General features: G+C 37.2%; 1 protein-coding gene across 1 annotated transcript in view; it reads left to right on the top strand.

Moving 5' to 3' along the window:
- Nucleotides 1-3,158, top strand: part of EGF (epidermal growth factor) — a 97,091-nt gene extending 93,933 nt beyond the window's left edge. The window contains exons 23-24 of the mRNA XM_047856580.1: nucleotides 813-918; nucleotides 2,848-3,158. Coding sequence (XP_047712536.1) covers nucleotides 813-918; nucleotides 2,848-3,098 — 357 coding nt within the window. The 3' untranslated portion in view covers nucleotides 3,099-3,158. The remainder of the gene's footprint in view (nucleotides 1-812; nucleotides 919-2,847) is intronic.
- Nucleotides 3,159-12,546: the final 9,388 nt, after the last annotated feature.

The following is a 12,546-nucleotide window of genomic DNA, read 5'->3' as shown; positions in this document are numbered from 1 at the left end:
TGTGAGATCATGCCCTGAGCCGAAGTCGGATGCTCAACCGACTGAGCCACACAAACACCCCTTGATCTATTTTTTTTATTGATCTATTTTAATAGCTAATCTATCTAGTGTGAATGTGAGCCAGTGAACTCTGGTTAGCCTGCATTGCAAGTGCCCAGTCAATTGTGGATAATACCATAAGGACAAAATAATCAATTTTTTGACCAAAGAGAAATGCTGGATTTTTCTGGGCCTGCCTTTTAGAATTCTTGTTCCCAAGCTCTTCAACTATGAAAAAGCATTTGGTGGATCCCTGAAAAATAGTAGTTCTACTATTAGTTATTATTACCCATTAATGACCCCAAATTCCTTAGAACTTGGTAGCAGGTTTAAATGAATTTTATAAACTAAACACATACACATATTTGAACAGTTGGATCACATACACATATGAGATCTTATCTGGCTCTTGGGCAATGGTTAGAACACTTATGGATTCTTGGATTGCTTAAAGTAAAACAGTGGTATCCTTGGGATCCATGACCCAAAAGTTGGGATTCCAGAATTAGAATAGATTCTTCAGTAAAGCCATTGGTAGTGCCTAGTTGCTTTAATAGAGTATTCTCTATTAAATGGCTAGTATGTATGAGTAGAGTAGTATGGCTCCTGAATTTTCCATTAGCAAGAGCAATAAATTTGGCAGGGCCTTTCAACTTTCACATTCCATAGGATGAACATAATGAAGCCATAGACTTTGGTTTAATGTATATTGAGATAATATGTGAATTATAGCAATATCCTCTCTCTCCTTCCCTCTCTTGTATTCTCTGCAGTTTGTGGTTATAAAGGAACATCCAAATCTCAGGAATGGAAGTCAATCTATGGCCCTCAAGGACAGTGAGGCAGCAGATGTTAGCCAGTTTTCCTCTCAGGAGACAGGTGAATGGCTACCTTTATTTGGATCCTGAATGTTTTCCTTAATGTGAAACTCTCAAAGAAGCACAGAAACAATGGTTAAGCTGTATAAGCTATGCAAGCAGCTGGGCTGTATTGGAATGCCCTAGAACTTTAGAGAAATGTGTTTGGATTGGATTCCTATCTTATGTGAGGTTAGCACGTTGGCTCAAAACTCTGGTCACATACCAGTCTGCTAGATCACTTGGAGCAAACACACAATGAGTGACTCCTTACTTGAATTAAGTTGGGTTTTGAGGTCATTCTTGGGGTTTGGGATCTGTATTGGTAGCTGTAGGTGTAGTTCCAGTGAAATTATACATGGCTCCAAGAAAATGTGTTCTGTGTTCTACTAGGAAGGTTCTTCTGAATTCAAATTGATCTGGGGGTCCTCCTGGGGATTTGGGAGTGTTCAAGTCTTCTCAGGAGCTAGCCCTCAGCCAGATGCCTGGCCATCTGTGAAGTCCATGGCTACTGGGAGAGGGGCCATAAAATCAACCCAGGTTCTCAGGCTTCTCTGGAACTCAGTCTGCTTCACATGGAAATGGAGTTAGACACCCTTTAAAATAATACTGTTGCCAAGGGTTGCATTATGACATCTTGGGCATGGGTCTCAGATGTCAGTTTTATTTCATAATTCAGAGGACAAAATTGAACATGTTTTGAATCATACGCTGTTAGAAAGGTTCAAAGAAACTTTGAGCCAACATAAATAGTTTCTCTGCTGAGAGGGGCTTCAACTCTACTTATATTTTTTGACATTTGCTTTTTGTAAATATGCTTGTTACCATACTCTCCTCTTCAGATATCCATATGGAGAGAACATGGGATTCTTGTTTTGAAAAACTCACTCTACACTTCTGTCTCATACATGTATTGTCATGTAACCCAAATTCAGTAGAACTTTTTTTCCTTGAGGGAAGCCTTGGATATTATGGTACACTTAAGAATTGAATATTAAAATTACAGTAAATATAGTTTTACATATAAACTGTTATTAGTGTTGTTACTTGTGTAATGAACACATTTAGCATTTTCAAAAGTTACTTGGGTTTTGTTGCTATTACTAACATTATTAGAAAGTAATGGAGTACCTTGTAGTTACATATTACTTTTTCTTGAGGAGGTAAAAGCATCAAATTCTTTATTGCATAAGTAATTCACTGTCAAGGTACGTATAATTTTGCCAGTTAATCAGTAGCACAATGATTTGACCAAGGTATGGTTAAACTCAAGAAAGAACTAAGAACTTGGTTAGCTGAGTACACAGGAAGAGATTAAAATATCTCCCTTTTTGCTCACTCCACTGCAGTTTGACCCATTCTCTGTGGGCCATTCATAAAGCTGTCTCCCAGTATGAGTGATCACACCCCCCAATCATGTCCAGCTGTCTCATAAATATATGTGGTGGAAGTGCACAAAGAGATCCGCAGTAAGGAAATAGAGTGGAGAATGAGATAAAAGATTGAGACTGGCTCTGAGCCAATTCCTTCTCTGCTCCTGGAAAAACCATTAAAGTACAGGCTGTGCTGGTGGTGGATCCATGGAACCATGTTCATTGACCTCAACCAACATCAGTTGGTGCAGGTTAAGTTAGCACTGTGCTAGGGGCCGAGTGCCATGCTAGGGCATAGGCATGCAAGTGCATTTAAAATCTGGCCTCTGTTCTCAAGTCTCCCAGATGGGGAGAGAAGTGCACAGAGAAAGTTAAAATGGAATGTCAGTAGTATTGCCTTTGAATCATCTCATCCAACCAAGACTAAGTTTTAAAAACATTGGATCCAGGTAGTCTGAGAATGGATTCATTTTGTGCCTCATCTTTTAGGCCTACTCTCCAACCACTATTATTAGGGCCTCTCTTGCTGGATATTGTGAATGATGTGAATCCTAAAATTCCTTTTTCCTTTTGTATAGGGTCAGTGCAACTGCCATCACGGAGAAATGAACCCCAGGTGTACATGGGCGCAGAGCAAGGCTGCTGCATTCCACCATCCAGTGATAAAGGCTCTGGTCCCCACGGAATGCAGTGGGGTTTTCATCTCCCTTCCTGTGAGGCACAGCCCATTGCTCTGGGGGTTGAGAAGTCACAATCTCTCTTGTCAGCAAACCCCATACTGCAACAAAGGGCCTCAGATCTACCACACCAAAAGAAGCTGACTCAGTGAACACTGGAATTGAAAGGAAGGTCAAGAGGTATAAACTGTATTGATAGACAGTAATATTTCACTTCAAAAAGGATAGAGAAAATACAGATTTTGGTTTCACAGTCTCTGCCACTAATCACCTACTCAGCATCCTGGAGACAAATAGGTAGTTGTGCTTTTGTTTCTTCCTCCAAGCAGTCTGCTGCGGATTTTCAAGTAAGAGTCACAGTGAGAATCACTAGGTAACTCATTAGAAACCAAAGTACATAGTGCTTTGTACACTGTGTTGTCTTCAATAGTCGATGCAGATAGATATTTTTTTTCTCTGCAGCCCCAGAAGAAATCTGGGTTAAAGTAGGCAAACACACTGGCTCGGTCAGTTGTAAGGTAATTCCTTTTATCTGGACAGAACATTTGGCTCAATCTCATAAAATGATTAGAATATTAAAATTACTGGTATGATACATTGTGGGCATTTAACTTATCATTGGTGTGGTCCATGCTGGTAATCTCACAGAATGAAATTTGAAAACCAAATCAAAAAATGTACTAACTGAGAATTTGATTTCTTCAGAATTAGTTGGCTTATGTTTTCTCTTTTAAAATCTTTGAATGAAAATATTTTATTTTAAAACATTACCCAAGAGACATCGGTGTTTCTCAAGCATTGCTATCCTTTCCCCATGGAATTTTTTTCAATGAAAATGGTAAATTTTCCCTTCATGCGTTTGCACAGAATTTTTACCTTTTTCAAATATGAGATTGTAAGCAAATTTCCAGATTTATTTTCATTTTGAACAATCAATCTCTACTAATTATTTAAATAAAATCATTATAAACATAAACATCTTATTGTATTCCTGGTTAAGCAATAAATTATAGTCTAAGGGATATTAGAGTCGAACCAAAGTGATTTGCCAAGCTTCCTATTTTTACACTTCTAAAAATAATTTTGAAATCTATCATTGTAACTTTAGAAAGTAAAACTACACAAGGTGTTCTAATTAAATCTCATTCTTGTAGCTAAGACATTGTTACTACCATTATACAACCTGATACAGTAAGTGTAGACTGTTTAGGCTTTTGGATTATTCTGTTAATGCATTAGCTAATCCCTTTGCTTTTCTTGTGTTTCTCTTCAACTCCTTAGACTTTGGTTATACCGGAAGTCAGAATAAAAAGGAGCTGAAGCACAACTCTTTGGGTAGATACTTAGATATTTTGGTAAAGATTTGGTGGTGAGGAGGGTAACTTAGATAATTGTTCAGTATGATCCCTCTTCCAGTTAATTCAGATTTTTCTGTACTCTGTATTAAGTTTTGCTTTAATTGACAGCCGATACCCTGAAGGATCATAAGATCTATTTTTTTTTCCTAATGAGTGAAATGACCTCAGAAAACAATACTCAGAATGTTCCCAATTATGAGGAAATTATATTCCTAAGTGTGAATCCTATTTCTCTTCCAAAAGTGAGCATTTCTGAAGCTTTAAAGGTATAGAGTATACATTCTTAAAAATTTTTACTATCTCTTTTAGGATTTCAATGATAACTAAAGAGATGACATGAGACCACCGTAGCTCATAACATAACATTACCTTTGAACCAGAAAACCCTTGTTTCCTTCAAGGTTTCCAGTGAACCTGATTTTTCATAAATTGGGAGCATGTGAAGTCCTGAACCAGGCTGTAACATTGGCTCCCTGGTCAGATTAAAGAAAAAATGTACTTCGTGTTCTTTAATCAACAAGTCACCATGAAGAGATGGCTTCTTTTCTTGTGGTTCCACTTTTCTACCAGAAATATCCTATTTTAAAAACTTATGTTTAGAAAAGAGCATTTTCATCTAAGATGTTTGATTTGCATTTTTTCCCAGACCATTTTTATTTCTTGACTCTTACGATCTCATTGGGCACAATGCCTGATTGTGATTCTATTTGACTAAATGTCGCCTACTACATATAAAATGAGCATTCTGCCCTCTTTTTCTAGCATCTAATGAAGGGTTAGTACCCTATATTGTTTTAAAACCATATTGTTCCAGTTTCACCTATTGGCCTTGATTTCCAACTCATATCATTTTCATATGAGTAAATGATTATTGTGTGATAATTGAAAATGTGTTAAAAGCACTAAATAATAAATGTTTAAAAATAATTTTGGAAGAAAAGGAAAATACTTAGTCATTTGAGTAGCTGTGATAGGCAACATGTTGTTTGTTTTACTTTTTCTTTCTTTTTTCAAATCTTTAAATGAGAAACCCTAGTTCTATGCATTGATTCATCTTGAGCTCTTCAAATTTGGACATGCCTGAAGCAGAAAGTACTTCCCCATTTGGAACTTCATAGGACTTCTGTAGCTAGTAGCCATATGCTAGCAACAATATAGCTCGATAGGAAAATATGTGATAAAACATTTAGTATTATGTTAATCATGCATATATGTGAAAGAGACTTTAAGGAAGCATATAAATTACAAAACAAACCACCTAACTGGTGGTCATATATTTTTTTTCTTCTGCAGTGAATATTTGGCCATTCTGGCATGATTCAATTCCATTTCTGGTGGGCCAGTAGAAAATGAAGATGTGCCCACTCAACAATTAAGCCTGCAGGATGCATTCTTTTTTTTTTTTTTTCTAATTCCAGTTAGTAAACATACAGTGTTATGTTAGTTTCAGGTGTCCAATATAGTGATTCAACACTTCCATACATCACTCTGTCCTCATCACAAAGGCACTCCTTAACCCCACCACCTATTTAACCCTTCCCTCCACCACCTCCAAACATCAGTTTGTTCTCTATACTTAAGAGTATATTCTTGATTTGTCTCTCTTTCCTTCCCCCTCCCTTTGCTCATTTGTTTTGTTTCTTAAATTCCACAAATGAGTGAAATCATACGGTATTTGTCTTTCTCTGACTGATTTTTTGCTTATCATTATACTCTCTAGCTCCATCCACGTTGTTGCAAATGGCAAGATTTCATTCTTTTTTATGGCTGAATAATATTCCAGTGTGTGTGTGTGTGTGTGTGTGTGTGTGTGTGTGTGTGTGTGTGTGTGTATCTCATATCTTCTTTATCTATTCATTAGTTAGTGGACACTTGGGCGACTTCCATAATTTGTTTATTATAAACAATGCTACAATAAACATAGGGGTGCATGCATCCCTTTGAATTAGTGTTTTTTTACTCTTTGGGTAAATACCCAGTAGTGTGATTGCTGGATCAGAGTAGTTCTATTTTTAAGTTTTTGAGGAACCTCCATACTGTGTTCCAGAGTGGCTGCACCAGTTCACATTCCTACCAACAGTGCACAAAGGGTCCTTCTTCTCCACATCCTCACCAACACCTGTTGTTTCTTCTGTTGTTGATTTTAGCCATTCTGACAGGTATGCGGCCATATCTCATTGTAGTTTTGATTTGCATTTCCCTAATGGTAAGTGATGATGAACATCTTTTCATGGGTCTGTTTGCCATCTGTATGTATTCTTTGGAGAAATGTCTGTTCATGTCTTCTACCCATTTTTTATATGAATTATTTGTTTTTTGGGTGTTGAGTTTTATAAGTTCTTTATGTGTTTTGGATACTAAGCCCTTATTGGATATGTCATTTGCAATTATCTTCTCCCATTCTGTAGTTGTCTTTTAGTTTTGTTCTTTGTTTCCTTTGCTGTGCAGAAGAAACTTTTTATTTTTGTTTTTTTTTAAGTTTTTATTTATTTATTTTGAGAGAGAACTCATGTGAGCAGGGATCAGGTAGAGAGAAAGGGGTGATAGGGAGAGAATCCCCGGCAGGCTCTGCACCATCAGTGCGGAGCCTGATGCAGGGCTTGAACTCACAAACCATGAGATCATAACCTGAGCTGAAACCATGAATCAGACTCTTAACTGACTGAATCACTCAGATGCCCCAGAGCCTTTTATTTTTGATGTAGTCCCAATAGTTTATTTTTGCTCTTATTTCCCTTACCTCAGGAGACATATCTAGAAAGAAGCTGGTACAGCTAATGCCAGAAACATTACTGCCTGTGCTCTGTACTAGGATTTTTATGGTTTTGGGTTTCACATTTAGGTCTTTAATCTATTTTGAATTTATCTTTGAGTATGGTGTTAGAAAGTGATTCACTTTCATTCTTTTGCATGTTGCTGTTCAGTTTCCCCAGCACCTTTTGTTGAAGAGACTGTGTTTTTCCCATTGGACATTCTTTCCTGCTTTGATGAAGAATAATTGACCATATAGTTGTGGGTTTATTTCTGGGCTGTTCTGTTCATCTATGTGTGTGTTTTTGTGCCGGTACCATACTGTTTTGATTACTACGGCTTTGTAATAGAAATTAAATTCTGGAATTGTGATGCCTCTAGCTTTGCTTTTCATTTTTAAGATTGCTTTAGCTATATGGGGTCTTTTGTGACTTCATACAGATTTTAGGATTATCTGTTCAAGCTCTGTGAAAAATGCTGTTGGTATTTTGATAGGGGTTGCATTAAATGTGTAGATTGCCTTAGGTACAATAGACATTTTAACAATATTTGTTCTTCTCATCCAAAAACATGGAATGTCTTTCAATTTCTCTGTGTCACCTTTGAGTTCTCTCATCAGTGTTTTATAGTTTTCAGAGTATAGGTCTTCCACCTCTTTGGTTAGGTTTATTCCTACGTATCTTATTATTTTTGGTGAAATTGTAAATGGGATTGTTTTCTTAATTTCTCTTTTTCTGCTACTTCATTATTAGTGTATAGAAATGCAACAGATTTTTGCACACTGATTTTTTATACTGCAACTTTACTAAATGCGATTATCAGTTCTAGCAGGCTTTTGGTGGACAGTCTTTCAGGTTTTACTCTATATAGTATCATGCCATCTGCAAATAGTGAAAGTTTTACTTCTTCCTTACCAGTTTGGACGCCTTTTATTTTTGTTGTCTTATTGCTGTGGTTAGGACTTCTAGTATACTATGTTGAATAAAAGTGGTGAGAGTGGATATCCCTGTCTTGTTCCTGACCATAGAGGAAACGCTCTCAGTTTCTCCCCATTTAGGATGATATTAACTGTAGGATTTTCATAGATGGCTTTATTATGTTGATGCATGTTCCCTCTAAACCTACCTGTTGAGAGTTTTTATCATGAGCGGTTGTTGTACTTTGTCAAATGCTTTTTTTGCATCTATTGAAATGATTGTATGGTTCTTATCCTTTCTCTTATTGATATGATGTATCATATTGATTGGTTTGTGAATATTGAACCACCCTTGCAACCCAGAAATAAATCCTACTTAGTTGTGGTAAATGGTTTTTTTTAATGTATTGTTGGATTCAATTTACTAGTATTTTGTTGAGAATTTTTGCATCTATGTACATCAGGAATATTGACATATAGTTTTCTTTTTTTAGTGGTTTCTTCATCTGGTTTTGGTATCAGGGTAATGCTGGCCTCTTAGAATGAATTTGGAAGTTTTACTTCCTTTCCTATATTTTGGAATAGTTTGAGAAGAATCATTATTAACTTTTCTTAAATGTTTGGTAGAATTTGCCTGCAAAGCCATCTGGTTCTGGACTTTTGCTTGTTGGGAGTTTTTTAATTACTGCCTCAGTTTTGTTGCTGGTAATTAATTGATCTGTTTAAATTTTCTATTTCTTTTTGTTTCTGTCTTGGTAGTTTATATGTTTCTAAGAATTTATCCATTTCTTTCTTTTTTTTTATTTAAAAAAATTTTTTTTTAACTTTTTTAATTTATTTTTTTTTGAGACAGAGAGAGACAGAGCATGAATGGGGAGGGGCAAAGAGAGAGGGAGACACAGAATCCGAAGCAGGCTCCAGGCTCTGAGCCATCAGCCCAGAGCCCGACACGGGGCTCGAACCCACGGACCGCGAGATCGTGACCTGAGCCGAAGTTGGACGCTTAACCGACTGAGCCACCCAGGCGCCCCAGAATTTATCCATTTCTTCTAGGTTTCTAATTTGTTGGCACATAGTTTTTCATAATAGTCTCTTATAATTGCGTTTCTGTGGTGTTGATTGTTATTTCTCTTTTCTCATTGTGATTTTATTTATTTGAGCCCTTTCTCTTTTCATGATAAGTCTGGCCAGAAGTTTATCAATTTTATTGATGTTTTCAAGAACCAATTCCTAGTTTCATTGATCTGTTCTATTGTTTTTTAGTTTCTTTATCATTTATTTCTGCTCTAATGTTTATTGTTTCCTTCCCTCTGCTTGTTTTAGGTTTTGTTTGTTGTTCTTTTCCTGGTTTCTTTAGATGTAAGGCTAGGCTTCTTGCTTTTTGAAGTAGGCCTGTCTTGCTATAGACTTCCCTCTCAGAGCTGTTTTGGCCACATCCTAGAGGTTTTGGACAATTGTATTTTCATTTTCATTTGTTTCCATGTACCTTTTTATTTCTTCTTTTATTTCCTGGTTGACTCATTCATTGTTTATCATGCTGTTTAACTTCCGTGTATTTGTGGTCTTTCCAGATTTTTTTCTTGTGGTTGACTTCTAGTTTCATAGTGTTATGGTCCGAAAATATGCATGGTATGACTTTGATCTGAATTTGTTAAGCCTTGTTTTGTGGGCTAATATGTGATCTATTCTGGAGAATGTTTCATGTGCACTTGAAAAGAATGTGTATTTGCTGCTTTACGATGGAATGTTCTGAATATATCTGTTAAATCCATCTATTATAGTGTGTCATTCGAAGCCATTGTTTCCTCATTGATTTTCTGTTTAGATAATCTGTCCATTGATGTAACTGTTTAATGCATTTGGGTGTTTCATGTTAGGTGCATAAATATTTACAATTGTTGTATCTTCTTATTGGATTATCCGCTTTATTATTATATAGTAGCCCTTCTTTGTCTCTTGTTATCATCTTTGTTTTAAAGTCTACTTTGTGCAATGTAAGTATTGCTACTCTGACTGTCTTTAGGTATTCATTTGCATGATAGATGTTTCTCCATTCTTCTGCTTCTTTCAGACTGCTGTTCATTCTATTGGGCATGTTTCTTATTTTGTTTATTGTGCCTTTTATCTCTGCTATAGTATTCCTTATCTCTGTGTTAAGAGTCTCACTCATGTCCTCCACTCTTTTTTCAAGTCCAGTGAGTATCCTTATGATCATTACTTTAAATTCTGTATCAGGCATGTCACTTACATATGTTTCACTTAGACCTCTGGTCATGGTTTTGTCCTGTTCTTTCATTTGGGATAAATTTCTGTCTTTTCATTTAGTCTAAGTCTCTATGCCTGTTGCTACATGTTAGGAAAGTCAGCTACCTCTCCTATTCTTGAGGGCAATGGCCTTATGAAGAAGAGATCCTGCAGTGCCCCTGCTTCCCAGGACCTGGTGTTTCCTGGAGTGTCTCCAGTGGGTGCCGTGTGTGCTCTGCTCTTTTGTCCTGGCTGCTTTATCTTTTAGACCAGTTGACTGCAGAGCCCCTCTTTGCCTGTTATGAACTGTGTTTGGTCCCTGGCCTGCATGTGGCACATTTTAACTAAGTTTGCTCTGGTCTGTTTGTGAAATGAGACCTGTCACTACCACCACCGTAACTGAGGCTCTGCAAAATCCGCAGGTCAGGAGGTGGTTTGAACAGAGGTTTAGGCTGGGCTTCTGGTAGAGGGGATCCACTGTCCTGGGACTGAGGCAAGCACAACTGAGAGTGGCAGCTCCACGGGGGTTGAGGCTTGTCAGTAAGCAAGTTAGGTAGTGAGTGTCAGTGCTGTACTGGTTCCCACAAGTGGCTCTGTATTTATGCTGAGGGGTGGAGGAGGGACACGGCACCTGCCAGTTTCTGTGTTCACTTAGAGGTCTCTCCATGAGTGCTGTCTCTCTGGGATGTGGTTCAAGATGAGTGAATAATCTCCCCACTGTGTGCCCCAGGTGCTCTTCGGATCACTGTTTCCATGCTGTATGTTCCTGAGATGTTTTCCTGCCTTTTCTCCAAGAGCAGACTCAATGCTCTCCAAGCTCTCCCAGAAGCAAGCCTGGTGACCTTTAAAACTCCAGGTTTCAACTGATGCTGGTTGCAAGAACTCATGAATTTGTCTCCTCTTGCTTTCTAAGCCAGTTGATATGGAGATTCCTTTTCCCCATGTGCTTCTCTGTGTGCTAGTCTGTCTCTTACCCCTCTCTATGACTATGCTCCCCACCTCCAACAGCAGTCATTATCTGTTTCTTTTCCAAGCCCATCTTTGCACTTCTCATCTTCTTTGATGTGACTTCTTCTCTACCTTTAGTTGTGAGGTTTGTTCTACCTGTCTTCAGGCCCACTTCTGGTGTATTTAGGATGATTTCATAGTTATCTAGTTGTACTCATGGGACGGGGTGAGTGTAGGGTCCTCCTACTCCACCACCATCTTCCAAACAGTTACTAGGATGCATTCTAAACTAAGAGTTATAAATCCCACGTTAGTGCCTGAGTTATTTGGGTTCCTATTTTTCATTTATATCATTAATCTGCCAGAATAATGAAAGTATAGTAAAACTGTTGCCATTGAGAACATTTAGGGAATCGTTTTGGACAGTGAGTCAAGTGTTTGCACCTTGGTTTCTTTAGCTCTAAAATGAATCATCCTTTGTGTGAAAACAGCTTAAAGTCACAGCAAATACCAATACAAACTGAGATGTTATTACTACCTCTGAGGTATTGAGATACTCAAAGCCTTACTGCTTTAAACACCCAATGTTCTTTTATTAGTCCAGGATAACTTTCTCTATCATTGTATAAAACATGTTGAGCATAAGTATATCTATCATTTTATAAAACACATCAAGCATAAGTATACATTTTATTGACAACATAAGAGCTTCATTACACATCAGCCATAATAAAATGCTACCATTTTGTGATGATCAGAGCTCCTTTACTGTATATTAAAGGTTCTTGAGTCCAAATATTTTACTTTTCTTATAGACTTTCAGGCTGTCAACTCTCATGTCTCTGTCAATTACCTTCCCTGCAAGCTCCTCATCACCTTCCTTATTGCTTCTGTTTTGTAAACTTGTGTTCAGATAACCGAGAAAGTTAGCATTGTAACCAAAAGTAAGAATCAATGTATATTGAAGGCAAGTTTAAGAACATTTAGTGAGTAAAGTATATAAATTTAGCCCTTAGACTTTTGGCATATTGCATCCTTTTATTTTTTCCTTACTGTTCTAGGCTACATTCTCAGAATGCAGATACATCAATTCCATATAGGTGAGGTGGTTTCAGTATGTATATAATGACAATACATAATATAGTCGTTAAGAAGATGGTCTCTGAAGTCCACAGGACTGGATTTAAATCCCATTGTATCGCTTACTAGCTTTGTTACCTTGTTCAAACTACGTAATCTCTCTAAACTTCAATTTCCTCATCTCTACAATGGGGAGAATAACATTTCTGTTGTCATAAGATTGTTGTGCTTTGAAGTGAAATGATGCATGTACATGCTTACCATAATGCTTACCATAAAATTAAATCATGTTATTATTGTTAT

Source organism: Prionailurus viverrinus, chromosome B1 (assembly GCF_022837055.1).
Source record: "Prionailurus viverrinus isolate Anna chromosome B1, UM_Priviv_1.0, whole genome shotgun sequence".
In the NCBI taxonomy this organism is placed as follows: Eukaryota; Metazoa; Chordata; class Mammalia; order Carnivora; family Felidae; genus Prionailurus; species Prionailurus viverrinus.
The sequence above is the reverse complement of the archived record's forward strand: the minus strand, read 5'-3'. Positions and strand labels throughout refer to the sequence as shown.